The sequence below is a fragment of the Molossus molossus genome, unplaced genomic scaffold, assembly GCF_014108415.1.
Source record: "Molossus molossus isolate mMolMol1 unplaced genomic scaffold, mMolMol1.p scaffold_m16_p_10, whole genome shotgun sequence".
NCBI classification, from domain to species: Eukaryota; Metazoa; Chordata; class Mammalia; order Chiroptera; family Molossidae; genus Molossus; species Molossus molossus.
The window spans coordinates 41952354-41973334 of NW_023425345.1; the positions used below are offsets into that span (position 1 = coordinate 41952354).

A 20981-nucleotide genomic window follows, 5' to 3' on the forward strand; every position below is an offset into this window, starting at 1 on the left:
CAAGCACATGGAAAAGGATGCCACTGAGCAAGGGTCAGCAGGGATGAGGGTGGAATCTGAAGCCATCCATGGAGTGGACCAGCTGCTCTGAAGAGCTACTCTGACATTATGGGAAGATAAAGTTTCTAAGCAAACAGCATTTCATTCTCTGCTTCAACCCAGCTATGTTTTTTCAAACAAAAAGTATGAATGGTTTTGATTGTTTTTCACTAATGTTGAAGTAAGGGGGTAAAATCCCATTTGAATAGAAGCTACACCTTCTCTTAAAGCACTTGAACTAAAAAAAAAAAAAGCACTTGAACTCCCAAGAAACCAGGATAGCATGCTCAGTCCACTGGATCTGGTTCTTCAATCCACAGGTTCCCCTTCCTCTAGACACATGTCTCTCTTGTAGCTAGAATTTTTAATGAAAGCCAGTATTTTCTCAAGCAAGATGATGACTACAAAAAACATTTTTTCCCCAATTCACTGGGTTAGAGTAATGCTCAAGTGAGAGCACATGAGTATATTCCTTGATGCTTTAATTAATAAATCCAAGGTATCCATCCACTAGGAAACTAATTGCATTCAATTTCACTGTCCTATTTCTCATTAATAATCTTCTATTTGAATTCCTCTCTTATATTCTCTTTATCTCAAGTAGCTAATTTAATTTCCTCAGGTAGTAGGCCACCATTCTGCAATTCTTATAGTTTTGTTTTCTGCTTCTTTCTTTTGTAGCCAATCTCTTTCCCATATGCAAGCCCTACATTTTGTTACCCATCTAGTACTAATATTTGCCTACCTATACTTACTTAGAAAAAAATGTTTAAATCTCCTATTGCTCAAAAAATAAGCCCACCTTTCAACCTTTTCATAATGTCTATTCAGCTGAGAAGATTGTCCAATAAGGTCAAAGGCTGAAAAACATATTAGTTGCATATAGTTTTAAAAATTAAATTAATTGGACCTTTTAAAATAAAATAGATATATTATCAACATTTTCTTAAATTATAAAATACCTCAGATGACATACAGTGTGTAGTTGCAATACCTCCTTTTTATCTGAACGTTTCTAAGGCTTCGCCTCATTTGTGTTACCCCATCCTCAGCAGGAGCTAAGAAGAATCTAAAGGGCATCTCATCCTTTCTGATTATGTGAAATGATCGTGACTCAAATGCCAGCAAATACTCCCAACATTTGCATATTCTGCCAAATCATACTCTAGGTATTTAGTAGCATGAATTTGTTTTTCTTCATCTTATCTAGAGGGAATTGTTGAATTTGCTGAACGAGGACCACATCTTGCAATATGCATGGGTGGGCATAAGTAGGTGTACAGTTCTTCATATGGAAAAAGACATGTATGTTATGATTATTACAATAGCTTTATTAACTCCATGTTTTGTGTACTCACAACTATAAACCTATTTTTGCCAACCCAGTATTCTGTTTATCACACCGTAACCAATATAATATCCACTTTTTAACGTTTCAAGACTTATATAATGATGATTTTCCAAAAAAAGTCTATGTAATTTTCAGGGTTTTCTGAAATAAGGTTATGATTTTCTTTTATGGAGAAAACACCAGATAAAAATTTCTAGTGAAATTTTCTACTTGAAAATATGAGCACAACTTTCATAAAAATCTCTACTCTGTTGATATGAAATAAAAATTCTATTTTTTAACTGCTTTTGTTTTCTCTCAAAGAATATTTAAAGACATCTTTAAGTTGGTATTGTGTATATTATTAATTTTTTTTTCATAAAAATAAAAAGGGAAGATTTCGTGATCTTCCAAGAATCTTCTTGGGTCTGAGCCACTAGACTAAAAAATGCAATAAGAATTGTATTCCTTTTTTTAAATAATTATATACACTTAATAAAATATTTTTATATAGTTGCTTTACAAATAACTTATAACTTACTTATTAAAGTGAACAAAATATATTTAAATTATAAGCTTCCAAATCCTATGATTACATGAAAACAAATTACACTTGAAAAGAATGCTTAAAAGGTAGTTTATAGCCAAAAGTTTTCAAACTAACATTTGACAATAATTTTCTAAGAAAATCAAGTTAAGTAAAAGAATTCAGAATTCATAGACCTCTTATTATCATAAGAAATTCTTGCATAGCACGGAACACACTAAGTATAAAGTTCAGTTCTGTGCAGGGAATGTAAAAATGATGCCTTGGCCATAGTGTTTGATGTCAAAGGTGACCAGATTTGGGAAGTCTTGACATTTATTTTGTAAGGTTAAGAATCTTAAAAGACTGGTGAAGATACAGATTTAAAAATTCCCCAAACCTTTTAGCATTCTTTCTACATCTTTTGATTTTTATAAACAGTTAAGTGCATCCAAATCATCGAGATTAGCAAGAGGAGAAGAAAGAGGACAGGGAAAAGAAAGGATTAAGAAAAATGTCTGGAATTTGTTTTCTGCCTTATTTGGAACTGAAGGAAATAGGACTACCCCCATGCAACTAATAAAAAAATGAAACATGATCCCAGTGATTGAAGGTGAAGGTGGAAGATGTAACCCACAGTGCCTACACCTTCTCTAACATTTACATACTTGCCGCCTTCTTTACAAACCAGTTTGTTTGTTTTTTTTTAATCCTCATCCGAGGACATTTTTCCATTTTTTTGTACAGACAGAGTGGGAGGGAGAAAGAAGAAGAGAGAGAGAGGGAAACATCGATGTGAAAGGGACACATCGAGTGGCTGCCACCCGCACGACCAACCAGGGCCGGGGACAAACTGCAACTGAGGTACATGCCCTTGGCGGGAACCGAACCCGGGCCTCTCCGGACCGCAGGTGGACGCTCTAACCGCTGAGCCAAACCGGCCAGGGCCAAACCAGTTTTATTTAAGTGTTATTAAAACTTTAGTCACCAAAAAATGCATTTATTGAACATATGGTATTAAAGGTGGTGCTACATCTTGTCCTGGCCCAAACGAGTAAAATCTCTTTCAAAATGTACTAAATCCAAGACTTAATCGTACAACCAAGAGGAAAACAACACGTTTCCTTGTTTAAATGTGTTCATTTCATTTATGACAGTTGAAATATAAATTACCCTTTACCTATCAAAATTACTTTTACAAGGTAAGATACAAATAAGATTTTAAAACCCACTTTTGGTGTACAACCACATAGTTATCAATTAAAAGCTGCAAATATAAAAATGCCCGTTAATATTTCATTGTCTGAATTAAAAAATACTTACACTATTGGCTTTTCCAGGCGACTTCCCTGTGAACCAACAATCTCCCCCAGTGTACAAAACACTTGTCCCAGAAAGTCCTAAAATAGATAAAAGGATTAAAGCTTATAAGTTCCAAGACTGTCTTTATGCTATATATTTTGTAAGTCATATTTGCATTGTCTTCACTACTAAATACTGATTTCCCTAACTTCTAAAATTAAATAAAATAAGCTCAATATACATTAGTGTTAGCAATGTCATTTTCCCCTAAGTTTGCACAGCATTTTGTCCTTTTAATCACAGAGCAGGCACGTTATCATGAGTGTTTAGACATTGCGTTTATTGTCTTTTTTTTTTTTAATTAAAATGGAAAAAAGTTCCAGGATTTGAATTGCCATCTGCTTGCCTTTGGATGGCTCTGAAACTACTAAGCTTTTGACCGAAGAGGCAAATTGTGAAAACACAGAGCAGTGGCTGCTAACAATAGCAGTGCCACACACAGAGACGTCACGTTGGCTACACCTGGGGTCGGGGCCACACTGCCAGGTGTCTAATCCAGGACCACCACTACCACCTGTGTCTGTTCACTTACCTGGTCTCCAGTTTCCTCATCTCTAGCATGGATTAGTCCCCCTCACAGAGTTGTTTTGAGGGTTCAATGAGTTATTGCATGAGTTGATAATTAGTATATATATTAACTGCTTAAAATTGGGTTAGGTATAAAACATTATAAAGTTCATTACAGTACAAGATGATTTTTATTTGCAAGACTCAGAATAACCTTGTAAAATATGAGGTCTGTTATTAATACTTCTTTTCACAGAAAAAGAAAGTAATCATCTAAGAGGTTGATTTTCCATGTTTTAAGCATAGCAGAGTCAAACTAACCCAGATATTCTGAGTTTTGAATGATATGCTACCTAAGAACTTAAATATCATGCCCTGGTCAGTTTAGCTCAGCGGTTAGAGCGTCAGCCTATGGTCCAGAGAGATCCGGATTCGGTTCCTGCTAAGGGCACGTACCTCGGTTGCAGTTTGTCCCCGGCTCTGGTTGGGTCGTGCGGGTGGCAACCACTTGATATGTCCCTTTCATTCTCTCTAAACAAAAAAATCTCTCTCTCCCTCCCACTCTATCTGAACAAAAAATGGAAAAATGTCCTCCGGTGAGGATTAAAAAAAGAGAGAGAAATAAAGCCTAGCTATATAGTATGAACTGCTTTATTGTTTATTAGCATGGTGTTTTTTTCCAGTTTATGAGTCATTATAATAAGGTCATAATAGTATTTCCAGTAATAAATCCAGGCACCTTTCCCCAATTTACACACATACACCAGATCTAGTCTAGAGTGGCTAGCAGTTGGGAAATGCTTCAGTGCATTCAATCATGTTAACTCTGGGGCATTCCCCAAACTGACCATGAGATCAATAAATATTTTTTTAGTTAATTTTTACTTAATAATCTAAATAATACACAGATAAAACTTAGTTTTGAAATTAGTTTAAATGTACATAAACCATATTGTTATTATATGTAGGATGCATTCTTCCACTCTTTAAAAGTATCCAAATATTAACTGAATCCAATATGCTGGTTAAAACTGAAAAACCTAGCGATGAGAAGCGGAGGAGACAGGAAAGAGGCATAGAGCACAGCAATGCAAAGCATTATAACAATAATATGAGTTTTGCATTGCAAAGGTAGTTAAAAGAATCAGCAAATCAGAGGGAGTGTTGGGATTATTCTAATAACAATATAGTCTAGTTATATTATTAGCATAACACAGCTCAAAATCCAAGAAAGCATTGTTATACCATCAAATTCTAATGGATTATTTACATTATTTATTTATGTTTCTCTTCTCTTTCCTGTTAATATTCAGGAGGATATTTACTTTAACTGTATAAATATAAATGAGCATAATATTCTAATTTCTTCAAAATTCAAAATTATTACTTTATTATTTTGTACCAATATTTACTGATCAATTCCATCCATCTACATTTTATATAATATTGTAGCTAGTTACTTTTCTATGTTCATAAAATTAAATTAAGGCTATGTGCTTTAATAATTCTACACATATTAAAAGGCAATATACTTTGCAGTAAATAAACTGGTTTTGTTTGTTGGTCTCTTTGCTGACTTGCTAGTGACCTGTTTTAATGATTCCTATATATTCTTTTTAAAAGATCTTTCCTATACATACACACATTTATTTATTTATGTAGGAAAGCAGTATAACATATTCCTTGACAGTGAGAATTATGAGGTTCTGTGCTGTACTACCTGTGTTTATATTCTGGCTGACCATTTACTAATGTCTCTAAGCCTCGGTATCCTGCTCTGTAAAATAGACATAATAAATAATACCTAGTTATTAAATTGTTGGGAGGACTAAATAAGATACTATACACTACACTTAGAATAGAGGCTTGGAACATGGTAGGTGTCTAATAATATATATTCTAATAAATATATTCCTCTCTACTCCTCCCTACTTCCCTGGGGTTAAAAGAATATTACTATATACTCAAAACTTATCACTTCCTACTAGATGCTGGTACTAGAGATACTATAATTATCTAAAGAAAATAATATGTTTCTTTTCCAAAACCACTTTACACTCATGGTGAATACGAATGCTCATTTTGAGTCTCATTATAAAATACAAATGTGTCTTATACACCAACTTATCTTACATGTTAATTAGCTTATATATAAACATATATATGTAAAAGAATGACATTTTTCAAGTGATGGTACAATAAATCAGCAGGCATTAATGATGAGTAAAATTTATGACTTCTACACTATTACAACACTAGTTATGTAATTTATCATTAACATCATCATTTACAATTTCATAAGTATTCAATAGCATGATATCTTTCTCCTAGGAGGTCTACAAAGATAATCTTTAAATGGCTTTCTTGTTTTACAAAGTAGTCAATGCACATCTGAAATATAATATCGTTAATTAATAAATAATTTAAATTAAAAGACATTAACTTGGCTATTGATAGCTAAAGTTTTAATACAGCACAGTAATTGGGTGCAGTCAACTGTCCAGAAGTTAATCATTCAATTTCTTGATAGGATAGAGTCATGATATGTCTACATTAATTGCTTCTACCTTGGGTTCATTACACTGATTCTAAACACATTCACACTGTGCCAGTAAGAACAAGAGAGAATAAGTGATAGCAAATGTCTTGCTTTTATAATTTTAACCAAATGAGGGGGAAAATGGTGAGGAAAGTTTACCTTAGCTGTGAAATTTTATTTTTCACTCATCTACTACTATTTCATTGTTGGAACTCCCTGTTAATATTGCTGGCTTCCTTTGTATTTAATTAATTCATATCAATCACATCAACTATAATGTGACTTCATTATATTATGCACTATATACTAATATAGCAATAATTTCTAATAATCAAACAAGATGTTTCTTTGTTCCAGTAATGACTCCTACTATCTTTTCTTTTCTTTTTTTATCCTCACCCAAGGACATTTTTGTATTTATCTTCAGATAGAGCAGGAGGGAGGGAGAGGAGAAGACAGAGAGAGAAACATCGATGTGAGAGAGACACATCAAGTGGTTGCCACCCACACAACCCCAGCCAGGGCTGGGGACAAACTGCCACCAAGGTACAAGCCCTTAGCGGGAACTGAACCCGGAACTCTCTGGTCCTAAGGCTGATGCTCTAACCGCCAAGCAAAACCAGCCAGGGCATGACTCCTACTATCTTAATGGTAGTAGCACATCCATATGTTGTTTGGGGAATAAGGAAACCTTAATATGAAACAATTGGATTCAATATTTTAGTAGAAACAATTTGTCACATTTTAATATTACTAAAATACACAGTTCTTTTCAAACAAGAATTTGTCTTTTTAATAAATGGATTGATCTACAAACCAAAAATGCTAATCCTACCTTCAAGAGATTAATAAAAGTTGTAAACTCAGACATCAGTAGTTAAATTATAAATACAATTCCAAAATTATTTTATAAAACTAAATTTATTTCTTTTTTTACCCCAGCATAATTGCTAATTTTCAAATATGTTTTTCTTGCTAAGAGTCCAAATAAAGGCAGCTAAATAAGGCAGTTGAATAAAAATTAAGCTTTCAACAGTGAGTACATGGTCATTGATCTAAATTAACCAATTTTAAAAAGTATCCACAACATATATATTTAACACTTGCAAAACATATAATATATAGATTTAACAATAAAGCTATCCAATTCAAAACTATAACAAATGTATAGAAAACATTTATTTTATGGAGGAGCATCATGTTTATAGAATACCACTACTCATCAGTAAAGAAATGAGAAATGTAACATGCTAACAGAAAATAAATAAATATTCTCACTACTAGTAAACACAGTGAGACAATCAACAGGCCAAACAGCTAGAAAACTTACTAAGTATTATTATTAAATATAAAATATATTATAGCATTATTAAATAATAATATTAAATATAACTATCAAACAATGTCATTATTAAATACGAAGTCCTGAGTAAGGGCAAGTTTTATACACCAACAGTCCTACCTAATATAACTTAATAAGTGCTGAAGCTACTGTCATCAAACATACTTCAGGCATTGTCCCTATCTTCATCTTAAAGTCAAAGAGAGATCTACAAGCCCCTATTGAACATGCTAATGAAAACATAATTCACTTATAGAGCATCAGTCATAAAATTCTTTAGCTTGGATATGCTTATAAGGCTAGCTCTCATCATCTAATAAGGACCAGAAAGCATGCTACTTAGAAAAAGACAGTTACTATTGAAAAGGCATCAGAGGATACCAGGCCATCAGACAAGGCCTCTCAGTGACAATTTAGTAGAAATATGAACAATGTGAGGGAGAGAACCATGTGAACGTTCAGATAAAAGCATTCCAGGTAGGAGTAAAAGCAAGAACAAATGCCCTGAGACAAGAATATGCTTGAGGTGTCCAAGGAAAAGCAAGAGAGCCAATGGGGCTAGTGGAGAATGAGCAAAAAATAAAAAGAGAGAGAGAGAAAGAATGGAAGGAGGAGGGAACTCAAGGCGCACGAAAGACTGGCAGTTACATCCTAATGTGAAGGGAAGCCATTGGACAGTTTGAACTGAAAAGTGACATGGCCTGACCAGCCTTTTAAGGTGATAATTCTGTCTAATCTTCCACCAAATTTCTAGGTGCTTAAGTTCCCCCAAGGCTCTATCCTCTTCTCTTCTCCATTTATATTTTTATCAGGTAACTTTTGTGAGTTCCAACTCTATAGGCTAATGGTTTCCAAATCTACATCTCTAATCTCCAGATATGGCTTAATCAGTATCTCCAGTTGGATTCTATTGGGGTCCCAAACAATATAAATCTGCCCTGACCACTGATTTCACTATCCTCACTTTCATCACCTCAATCTCTTCCTTCCCAATGGACTCCACTGCAAAAACTGTATCATCATTTCTCCAGTTGCTCTCACCATTACCCTAGAAGCCATTCTGTTTCTCTTATCTTCACATCTGCTGTCTAATTCATCAGCAAACATATCATCAAAATATATCCAAATTTGATCACTTCTTATCACTTCAAGGGCTAGAGTCAACAAATGTTCACCTTGCCGAGTTACAGCAGTCTTATAACTGGGCTCTGTTGGTTCCCAACCATGGGAATTTTCCTGGAAGAAATCTGAAACCACCCCCATAACACAAAAGACAAGAAGAAACCAAAAACAGGCAGTTCAGTAGGTGACAATTTTAATAAGGAAGGGAAATTACACACTAGGTTTGTCTTGCTTGGGCAGCCGAAAAACAAGTGGATTGCTACCTCCACCCTTCAAAATCTTTCAGGTTTATATAGAGGCCTTAATGGGGTTCACTCATGAATTCAGTCCAAATGGTCTAACAATGCATTACTCTTTCAAGGCTGTGTTCTTGAAATGGCTCCAGCTATGGGCAGAATAAACATTTAAGGACAAGGGAGGGGGTGAGGAGCCTCTGATTGGCTGGGTCCAGCTCGAGGGTCAAACAGCAATCATGTCCTTTCAGTGACCTCCTCCAACAGTCCCTTTAATTCCAGTCCTGCTTCCTTACCCCATTCTCCACGTCAGCTGCCAATCATTACTTAAATGTATAAATAAGATTACATCATCTTCCAGTGAAATCCATACAAAAAAAAAAAAAAAATCACACTCTATTTTTAACCATGGCCTACAAATCTCCACATCATCTGAATCCTGTGTACCTTCCCAAACTATTTATTTTGCTCTCTTCATCATTCACAATACTCTATATACAGTACTTATCTTTCAGTCACACCAATATTCCAAACTTCTTCCTGAGCCAAGGTCTTTGCACTGCTTTCCTTACGCCTAGATTTTCAATAGTTTCCTCTTCTTTAATAAGTACGTAGGGTAAAAACTGGTGCAGAATCATGCTGCCTGGTTGAGAAAACTAAGCTTCTAGTTAATGGGCGTCATCAGTCATTCTCTCAGTATCACTGTCTTATTAATGTAAGTACTACAAAAAGTAAATTATCTTAACAACTAATTTTTATTTATTTCTGTTGAATAAATCTGCCCACTCCACCTACCCAAATCCAAAAATGTAAGCAATTTCAGGATATGGGCCATGTTTGTCTTACCAATTGCTCTATTCCTCACGACTAGAAAACTGCCCAGAACATATTTATTGTTAGCCTGATTGTATGAATACACATCAGAATTTAGTTCAGGTATATAAGAGTTAAATTGTCTTTTATTCTAATAAAAGAATCATGCTTCACTTATAAATCTATTCCTATGAAAAAATGCATTTCATGGCCCAAACAATTAACTTTAAAATAAAATGTTCAAATACAACTGATCTCTATGTGGAAGTTTATATATATAATATTGAGAAAATATATTAAAGAAAATATCCACCTTCACTGAAGACTGGTGTTGAGTGGCCAAAATAATCCACTAAGTCATTAACACGTCTAAAAACAAAAATTTTAGTGGGTACCATCTGAGATCAACCAAATGGATAAATGCATTTTGGATTGCCTCATGGATATGAAAATTTAGTACACGAAGCACAGTTTCAATGTCATCAGATTCAGAACACCAAGCAGAATCATAGATACACCAATTATGGGTCTGTTATTAAACTTTTCACTAATAACTTGGCTAATGCAATTATGCAAATGAAAGTATGCCACACAGTTCTACTAATGGCATTAAGATGCGTGGGTTCAACAGCATCTTAGAGAACAAAGCTGGGATTCAAAATGTCAGATTTTGTTCACAGTATCTAATAGTTTTGGGGGATAATATTTTAGTAAAGTAATTTCCTCAGAGAGTCATAAAATGGATAAATCCTCTAAAGGAGTATGTCCCTGAATTTCATAAGTCAGTCTGGATCACAATGCTTTTCTACTAAAAACTTTTGCACCATCAATAGTATCAATCAAAATTATACTGATCCTTTATCAACTGTTCATTTGCAATGTCAGAAATCTAAGGTACAGTTCTGTATTTCCATTTTTCCTAATAGTACCCCGAATTTATGAATCTGACCCAAAATCGTTAAGTTCTGGTAACCAAACTCATTCTGAAAGTGGTTTCTTTCAAAAATATCAAAAATAAGAATGAAAAATAAAAATATTTTATTATTTGTAAGGAGTCTCTTTTGCTACCAAATTGTTTTTGTAAAAGATAAGTGCTTGCACTCCACATGCAAGCCCAGGCAGCTAGCAGTCTTTCCTAAAAGGTTCCACTTTTTATTTCACTTTGCAAAATTGGCAGGGAGGCAACCACACTTTTAAAGAATTGTATCCTCAGGGAATAGACTTAGCTTGCGCTATCGGTTCCTCTGATCTTCCACAACTGCCTCTGGAATTCATTTGAGTTGAATGAGTTATATGCTGTTTTACCTAAAAGTTGTACTTAGATGTGTTCAAATAAGGAAGAGTTTTTGTTGTTAATTTCCAATAGATATTCTTATAGCAACTCAAAAACACATTTCTTTCCTCTTTTGGCATGTTTCATCCACTTACAGACTCAGGCTCCTATCAACTTGTTTATATTGCTTACTAACATTCTCTTCCAAAATGCAGGCTTGGCAGTAAACAGTACGCATGCTGGGGGACCCACAAGTGGCCCTGTGATAAAAGCACTTCTCCATTTCCAGACCTTGTGGGTATGCCTTTGAGAGGAGAGGTGAGGGGTTAGTTTATTGGCAGGAGGGGGTCAATGGGGGGGGGGGGCTGGGGGAAGGAATCTCTAATACTTTCAAAATAAAGATAAAAAATATATTTAAGAAAAATAACAGAGAATAATATATAGAATACACTAAAATATAAGATACTATAAACCACAGGAACTAGAGGAGGCTACATAATATTTCAGGACAAAAGTGATGAGAATCTGAACTAAGGCAGTAACAGCAAGAAAGTATAGAAGACAAAGAGAAACAAGTCTTTGTTAGAATGAATGGACTCTGTTGACTCACTAGATGCTGTGTGTGAGACAGAAACAGGTTAAGGAAGACTGACAATGGAATACACAGGGAGGGAGATGCTAAGCAATTCCACTGGAGAGAGTTAGTGCTCAGTTTCCATTCAGGCAAAGAAATGGAGTAAGATTCATAAAGAAGTGATGACTGAACAAGAAATATGACTTCCAAAGGGCCGACTTTCTGTAATTGACTCAGGGCTGTGAGAGCTTCCCAAGATTTCCCCTGGGGTGGGACTATCACTGTTCTATAAAGGCACTCCAGCCTTGCCTGGCATGGCCCAGATGTAATATCTCAGAGTCCCTGACTTTGACAGAGGTGGATTTAATGTGCTTTAAGTCAAACGCAATTTGGTTCTCGGTTTCTTTTGAAAGATTCCCTAGAGCATTGTGTTATAGTGTTAAATGAGCCAATACTGCCTGTGTTGTTGATTATATATTTTTATTCTTAGTTGTTCAAGAACTAGATTGTGTGTGTGTGTGTGTGTGTGTGTGTGTGTGTGTTTTTTAGAGAGAGAGAAACATCAACGTGAAAGGGACACATCAAGTGGCTGCCTCTCGCATGACCCAACCAGGGCCGGGGACAAACTGCAACTGAGACACACGCCCTTAGCGGGAACCAAACCCAGGTCTCTCTGGACCGCAGGTTGATGCTCTAACCGCTGAGCCAAACTGACCAGGGCTAGATGTATCATTTTTAAAGGAATTATTTCAGAAATGTAAAAAGCTTCTGTCGTAATAAAGACCAGGGAAACTGTATGGAAGGGTCAATAAAGTTCATCCTCACTACTATGAATGAATGAACGAACGAACGAATGAATGAATGAATGAATGAATGAATGAATGAATGAATAGACAAACAAATAAGCAAACAAATAGATAAATAACAGGTTAACGGTACATCCAAATTTCAACCTAGTAGTTTTATTTTCTAACCAAAAAATGGTTAAGTAAGACTGACCCAAAAACACATTAGGAGGGAGATGTTAAATAACTTCACTTGAGAATGAGAATTCTACTGACCAATTCTGCCAAGTATACTGTGTTAACAATAATTCTCAAAATAAGTAATATAGGTAGAGGAGCAAAATTGGGATGAAAAAGGATATACATTGTGTGTGTGTGTGTGTTTTCATCTTCTGCAAAATATCTACCAGGCAATATCTAACCAGCAGTTGGTACTTGGCTTGGGGGAGGAGGGGGTCACAGAGGGATAGACACCTGGGAGTCATCAGCGTAAGGCATGGAAATGGTTGCAATCTACCAAGAAGAGCAAGATAAGATAAACATTGAAAATAAAGTCACAGGAAAACACTAACAGTAAAAGATAGGAGAATAAAGAAAAACTAAAACACAATAGATAATGGTAAACAGAGACCTAGGAGAAGAAGTAAGGGGGAAGTTCTCATGGAAGTAAAAGGAATATTTCAAACAACGGGGAGGTCAAGTACAGTAACGGATAAACAGAGGCCACTAGATTTTTATTTAACCTGTGTCAGAATAGTTTAGGCAGAGTCGAAATCAGAATGCAGTAAAGTGAGTCGGAGAATGAAAAAGAAGTTATAATGGAAACCCAGGCTGTGCTGTAAAGAAATATGCTGATGAGAAGATAGTAAAGGAGCTATCATGTGGGTAAAGCAGAGTCAAGGTAAGAGCTTTTACTATGAGGAAGACATAAAATTTTTCTTATGGAATAAAAAGAAAATATATATATATATATATATATATATATATGAAAAGATATGCACATTCATGACTTCTACAAGACATAACTCACCATCAACAAAACAAAGACAACCTACTGAATGGAAGAAGATACTCTCCAATGATATATCTGATAAGAAGTTAATATTCAAAATATATAAGGAACTCATATACCTACCTTAACACACACAAAAAAAAACAAAATCAAATTTTAAAATGGGAAGAGGACCTGAATAGACATTTCTCCCAGAAAGGCATACAGATGGCCAACAGATATATGAAAAGATACTGAAGGTCACTAATCATTAGAGAAATGCAAATAAAAACTACAATGAGATATCACCTCACACTTGTCAGAATGGCTTACCATCAATAAATCAACAAAAAACAAGTGTTGGTGAAGACATAGAGAAAAGAACTCTCATGCACTGTTGGTGGGATTGTAAATTGGTGCAGCCACTATGGAAAACAATATGGAGGTTCCTCAAAAAATTAAAATCAAAATCACCATATGACCCATCAATTCTACTTCTGGGTATTTATCCAAAGAAATTAATTTGAAAAGATATATGCACCTCTATGTTCACTGCACCATTATTTAAAATAGCTAAGATATGGAAGCAACCTAAGTGTCCATTGATAAATGAATGAATAAAGAAGAGGTGGTACACATATATAATGGCATATTACTCACCTAAAAAGAGAATGAAATCTTGCCATTTGCAACAACATGGATGGACCCAGATGAAATTATGATAAGTAAAATGAACCCAACAAAGACAAATATCTTGTTATATCACTTATATGTGGAATCTAAAATACAACATAAATAAACAAACAAAACAGAAACAAACTCCTAGATACAGAGAACAGATTGATGGTTGCCAGACAGGGGGTGGAGTGGGGGGATGGGTGGAAAAGATGAAAGGGATTAAGAAGTACAAATGGCCAGTCATAAAAATAGTCACAGGAATAAAAATCGTCACAGGGATGTAAAGTAAAGCACACATCTAGTTAGTCCCATTCAGAATTCTCTTTTCACCCCCATTCAGCCCTTCCTGCTAGGCCTGGCTTAATTCCAGTCCCACAGGTCAATAAACAGGCTGATCCGGAGCACCAATGCCTAGCCAAAGAACCCCACTCCCATCTGTCCCTTCCCACCTCTGCCTCTTTATCTGCCCCCCCCTCCTGATGCCCCCCACTGCTCCTGAACCTGTAAACTCCCCAGGCAGTGGTTATTGCCTGATGAGTAGCGTTCTTAACAATAGAGGACTGGGAAGATCAGAATCCAAAAAAGAAAAAAAGGAACTTAAGTGACTTGTGGACAGACTCCATGTCTGACTTGCTTGGACTGCAACCTAAGAAACTGGCATGGGGCCCAGCATGAGGAGTTACTTAGGAAATATTGTTGAACAAATGAACTGCAAGGACAGCAGGATAGCAAATCCCTCTGCCTACACCCAAGCACGTACTTCCTGTTCTCTCAGAAGGGCAGCCTCCCAAAGAGACACAGGCGCACTATTTCATCGTTCTTACCCTGATCCAACTTCAAACAGTACAGGGAACTGACATCATTTCTTTAAAAAATAAAAAATAAATAAGACTAATCCATTTCATATATTGAAGGTATCTTTCTTTAAAAAGCTTTTCCAAATGTTATTCTAGGGTCCTTTAAAATGCCATTCATTTTCTATGACAATTATTACATGAATGTTATGGGTATGGCCCTGGCCGGTTTGGCTCAGCAGTTGGAGCATCGGCCTGCGGACCAGAGAGTTCCGGGTTCGGTTCCCACTAGGGGCACATACAAAAAAAAAAAAAAGTTATGGATATGTAAGTATAATAAGTCAACATAAATATCAATGATGTATCATCATATTGTCATTTATAATATGCAATCATCACAAAAAAACATAAAATATGAACTTACATGTTTGGACAAGTTGGGGCTCTTTGAATCAACGTCGTACCTAAAAGATTAAAATATAAAACTCAAATTATTTCTGTTACATACAGAAAGAGAAAAACATCAGTATTTTCCAAAAAACACAAATAATACCAAAATGAATCAAAATTATACCAATGGGGAAAAAAGGTTTTATTTCTACAACCTAAGTAGAAGTCCTAATATTTCAGTCATCAACTCTGCTGCTTTATAAGACAAGTTTAAAATTTCTTCTTCCTTTGAAACAATCAGTATTCTAATACTATTCAAAATTCCCTAAAAGCTGTAATTCCTTTTCTCTGGATACCATTAAAAAAATAATAAATAAAACAGGGAGGCTGGTAACTGGTAACAGGTTGTCTTTTGTAAATATACATTTTAAATCTTTTTTAATATCTTAAATGTTTTTGTTAACTTGGAAATTTTGCTAAAGTAACGAGACATTTTTCTCCAATCACAGAACTTATGGAAAACATGTATTTTACAATAAGAAAAGTGTACTTTATAGCATGACTATATGTCCTGTTTTATTTAGACTAGTTGGTACTGGAAAAAAAAACAGACCCTGGAAAAACATCATTCACTATCACTCTGGCCCCTCTTTTTAAAGAATTTGTAGAAATGGTAACTATCACTAACAGTCAAAACAACCAGAATTTGCCTAATTCTTGAATAGGAAAATATTTGTTCTGGCTCCAGTCTTTCTTCCAAATCATATTTCTTGCACATTCCTTGTGCATAGCTTCTGACCAAAAATTAACTGCTCTCTTTTTTTTTAAGGTTAATTAGTCTTCCTTCTCACATAACAAGAATGTTTTCATACAGAAACAAAGCATCTCAATCAATAAAAGGCCAAGAATCAGACTTCGCTGAGTGTACTGATGCTGGACAGAGGTGCACTTAGTCCCTGGCAAGGAATGTTTACCACAGACTGGCTTTAAAATTATGTGATGCAAATACCTTGCCTCAGAAGAATAACACATCAGGGCGTGTTGAGCACTCTCCACATTGTAACCTAGAATCTTAAATCAGCAATGGCCAACATCTACTGAAGACCTACAGATGTTAGTACCCCAAATACTTCTAATTTAAGAAATGTTTCTTGTTCAAGACTTTATTTTTAAGGATAAGATTGACATTAACAACTGAAGCAATATCAAAGGTGAAACATAACTGTACTGCCTCTTCCCAAGAGTCAGTCCTGAAAACTGTTTTCTATAAAGGGTTTAGTGTGGACGGGGAGAAATTACATGGTATGTTCTATTAAAAGAAGCAAAAAGAAAAGAGTTTATGTTTTCATCACAGAGGTTTGTTTATCTTCAAATACAACTTTCTTCCATTGTCTTTAACAAAACTTTTAAATGCTATTATCTCAATAACAGGTAATTTACAGCATACCTCTAAAGGCTTTAGATAATATTTAATTATAATGCTTTAGAAATGACTGTGATTTTTCTATCAATGCAATTTTTCTTCTAACCTTTCTAAAAGTATCAAGACTAAATCTGGTCCTCACCCTCACAGGTCAGAACATAAACACTACATGGTAATGGTTACAATGTGCGTGCGTGCGTGCATGCGTGTGTGTGTGTGTGTGTGTGTGTGTGTGGTTTTATGAGTGCCATACTCTAAGGAAGAGAGAGTACATTGTAAAGCAGGAAGCTCAATAGTCTAGCCTGAGGAGGCTTCACCCCACTGCGCCTATATTTACTAAGGAGAATTTTGTAAACAACTTCATCTCGCTACTAAAATCGTATTAGAGTACCTGATTAGCAGTAACTGATCTGGATGGATCCTACGGGTTATGCTTGCTCATAAAGTGATGGACTATTCCCTACCTACTGGGAGGGCAGGAGGAGGTTCTTTCCATTGCCCAAAGCCAAGTGAAGGGGAGCTCCGGAATCTGGGCTGCTCGTGAGAAGGGATGGACAGACAGCATCTGGTACCCCAGTCAGCTGTAGAACCTGCCTGCAGGTCCACCCTTCAGCTGCCAGTGGAAGAGAATGCCAGGCCACAGCCTGGGAAATGCCTCCTGAGCGCTGAGGAATAGGGAGCACATCCTTGTAGTCCCTCCTCCACAATGAGGAAGATACGCAGGGTGCTTAGCACAGGTCCTTTGAGGCTGGTACCTTCCAAGGTCTACATTTTTCAGGAGGCAGGAAACCCACACCTCCGCCTCCCCACTCTCCCCACCTTTCTGCTTTTCCATCTCCCTTCTCTCCTGCAAGGAGCTGAAACCATAGCTCCAACTGAGAGAAGAGGAAGTGAATTAAGTTTCAGGTGAAAATTTTAAAGTGAAAAGTGCATAATGATTAACAAAGTGAGATGGTTCTAATAAAAAAGTGACTGAAAAGTCATGAAATTAGACTATTAAAGAAGGGTAACCAATAAGGAAAACTGGACTTGACAGTGTCGGGTCAATTACTGGAAGACATAAAACATTTTTTGGTATTGGAATAACAAGGAACTTTGACTTTTTCAATGCCTATATAACTTAGTTTGTAATAAATATTTATACTTTTAAATGAGAGTGAACAATACCGATGAATGAGAAAGAGAGGAAGGGAAATAAAGAGAATAAAGAATCATGGTATAGTGGCTGGATTTAGGATAAAGTTAAGTCTAAACTAGAGGGAAAAAATTAAGGGTTTACCATGCTGTTGAAGAAAAAAGGAAAGTTGATTTTTACAATTACTATGAAGGCCCTGAACAATGGGAGAATCAAACCACATTCCACCTGATGTATGTGTCTGTTTTTAAATAACAACTCTATATGCAATCTCCATGATAAACTTGGTCAGGAAATGATTCCATTCCATTACGTTTTTTTCTCATGAGCCTAGTTTTTATTGCTTTTCAAGGAGTTCAAGGAAATAAAACACAAATGGGATGTAAAATTCCTACTTGATAAACATAATGAATACTTAGAACTCCTACAAGTCTTGAAGAAAAGGGGCTGGTATAAAATTCTCCTTTTTAAACAAGTACTGCTGGTTATTTTACTGGACACATTTTAAAGGAAAATGAAAAATGCTACTAACAGTAGAGAACTTTTTTTCCACAGGGAGGCAAAATATGACTTTTTCAAATAAAATTTTAAAAATCTTTATAGCTCTGGCTGCTTTAGCTCAGTGGGTAGAGCGTCAGTGGGCAGTCCAAAGAGACCCGGGTTCGGTTCCCGCTAAGGGCACATACCTCGGTTGCAGTTTGTCCCCAGCTCCCGTTGGGGTTATGCAGGAGGCAGCCACTTGATATGTCCCTTTCACGTCGATGTTTCTCTCTGTCCCTCTCTTCCTCTCTCCCCCTCCCACTCTATCTGAACAAAAATAGAAAAATGTCCTTGGGTAAGGATAAAAATTAATTAATTAATTAATTAAAAATAAAAATCTTTTTTTTTTTTTTTCTCGTATGTGCCCCTAGCAAGAACCAAACTCGGGACACTCTGGTCCGCAGACCAATGCTCCAACCGCTAAGCCAAACCAGCCAGGGCAAAAAAATAAAAATCTTTATAAATTGTGACAGCATGGCATATATTATTATTTTCAGCTATCAAAAATAATATATTTATCTTTTTAAATATCTGTGATGTTCATAAACTCTCTTTAAATATTTCAATATATTAAGCACATATTATAATATACTTTTCCCTCTCAATAGATCTCCTTTTAATAATATCCATATACTTCAACAATCACCACAGTTTATCTCTGTGGAACAAAAACTCAATAATTAATAATATCCTATAAACAGACTGACTCCAGATTCTCTGTGGACAGAGAGTCGACTTTAACAATAATATTTTAATATGCCTGATTCAGTATCAAAATCACAAGAATATTAAAAATATAAAAAATATTAAGCATCCTGGGTCTTAGGAATATAAGGCCAAGAAGTGATCAAAAGGAACCATGGTTAGGCAGGGGTGCATGTACTACTATACAACGATGCAGTTGAGAGAAACATAAGATCTGTGAGACGTCCACCATGGAGTAGATGGGATCACTGTGGAGTACGTGCAGAAGTTGGAAGAAACCTACTGAGGTATAGGACAGTTTGAAAGACTGTTCATATATACTGCCCAGTACTTCTACATAGTCCAATTGTTCACTTACTATTTCAATAAACATATGACCAAAAACCTATAAAATGCAAAGCAGTGCTACAGACAATGCTCAGGTCACACTCGACATAAAATCAATCTGGTGTCCTGACAATATAATCGAGTATTCAGCGCAACCATAGGACCCAGCCTTTTATGAAAATTGCCTTTAAATATTAATTTTTTCAATGGAAGTTTTAGTAGAACTTACAAGTCAAAACGAAGATTCTCTCTTTCTTCGAAAAAGTAGTCCAGAATAAATTTTCTTACAAAATCTGGATTTAATGTATTATCAATTACTTCAGTCCTTCCAAACTGTTGAGGAAGAGAGAGAAGTTAAAATCAAGTCTTGCGTGGTTACTTATTACAGTAGAGTACTTAGTATTAACACAGTTCCTTGAAAATATAAGCAATAAATATCCAGGGATTTCATAAAATAAAGCCCTTCAGAGAAGTTTTTAGAAATCAAATCATTTCCTCTCATTTACTTAGGGAAATCAGAAAATGAGCACCGAGTTCATTCAAATTACTAGAAAAGCAGCTTCTGAAAATTCATATAACAAACTGTAATACATTTTTCCCTTTTCTCCTCACTTGAACACCAAATCCCTTTCTAATCAAAAGAAGTGCTTCTACCTTACATGTAAATTTATCACATATATTTTGCCTAACCGTGTATATAAGTAAGCCAAGCAACATATTCTTCTAATCAGAGGGATCAAAGTATTTATAATCAAGTCCTCTACACAACACAGTTATTAGCCATATTCTGGAGAGAACTTTTTGATACTTGATGACACACGTCAATCATTTGGCTTTTGTTTTGTTTTCATCTATACAGCCAACATAGAACCTATGATTCTTACAAGTTTTTAAGCTAGTGTATTGCACTTTTGCTTATTTAAAGGGCAGTGGGAACCAAGACACAAAACTCCATGTCTAGTCTTCCTTTCCTTCAATGTGAAGGAGGCCATCAGGCACTGCCTCTTAAGAGAGACTTGACATCTCTTTCTTTGCATTAGGCTTACATTCTTCCCTTCCTACTCTCACAGAATTCTAATGAGGGAATTTGAACCTTAGGCTCAGGACAGCATTACGCAGGCGGTCTCATCAGAGAACCAACTTTTACTAAAGTTCAAGGAAAAGCTTTCCTTTTAATAAGAATAAAAGAACTGTGGTAATCCATTAAAAAGTGAAGGTCATGAGCGTACATAAAGTTTGATAATAAAACTATGGTACAAAATACGGATGACAAAGGATTTATTTTGGCTATTGTTAATTATCGAAAAAAGAACTGGTTTGCAGAGGCTCATGCACTAGACAATGTTTTTATTTCATGGACAAATATCACACAGACAGACCATGACCAAGATAAATAATTCAACATTTCCAAAATACTGAGAATTTACTTTGAACGATAATGATTACAGCCATGATTTATTGAGTCCTTACTTGGTTCTAAGCACGTTTCACACATTACTTGAAGTCTTTATCATAACCCTGAATGTAGGTATTTTTTGTACCACTTTACAGAT

General features: G+C 35.5%; 1 protein-coding gene across 1 annotated transcript in view; it reads right to left on the bottom strand.

Moving 5' to 3' along the window:
- Positions 1–20981, bottom strand: part of CPNE8 (copine 8) — a 191716-nt gene that overhangs the window by 128213 nt on the left and 42522 nt on the right. The window contains exons 4-6 of the mRNA XM_036251304.1: positions 19658–19761; positions 15333–15372; positions 3219–3295 (exon numbers count right to left, since the gene is read on the bottom strand). Of these exons, the coding sequence (XP_036107197.1) occupies positions 3219–3295; positions 15333–15372; positions 19658–19761 (221 nt within the window). The remainder of the gene's footprint in view (positions 1–3218; positions 3296–15332; positions 15373–19657; positions 19762–20981) is intronic.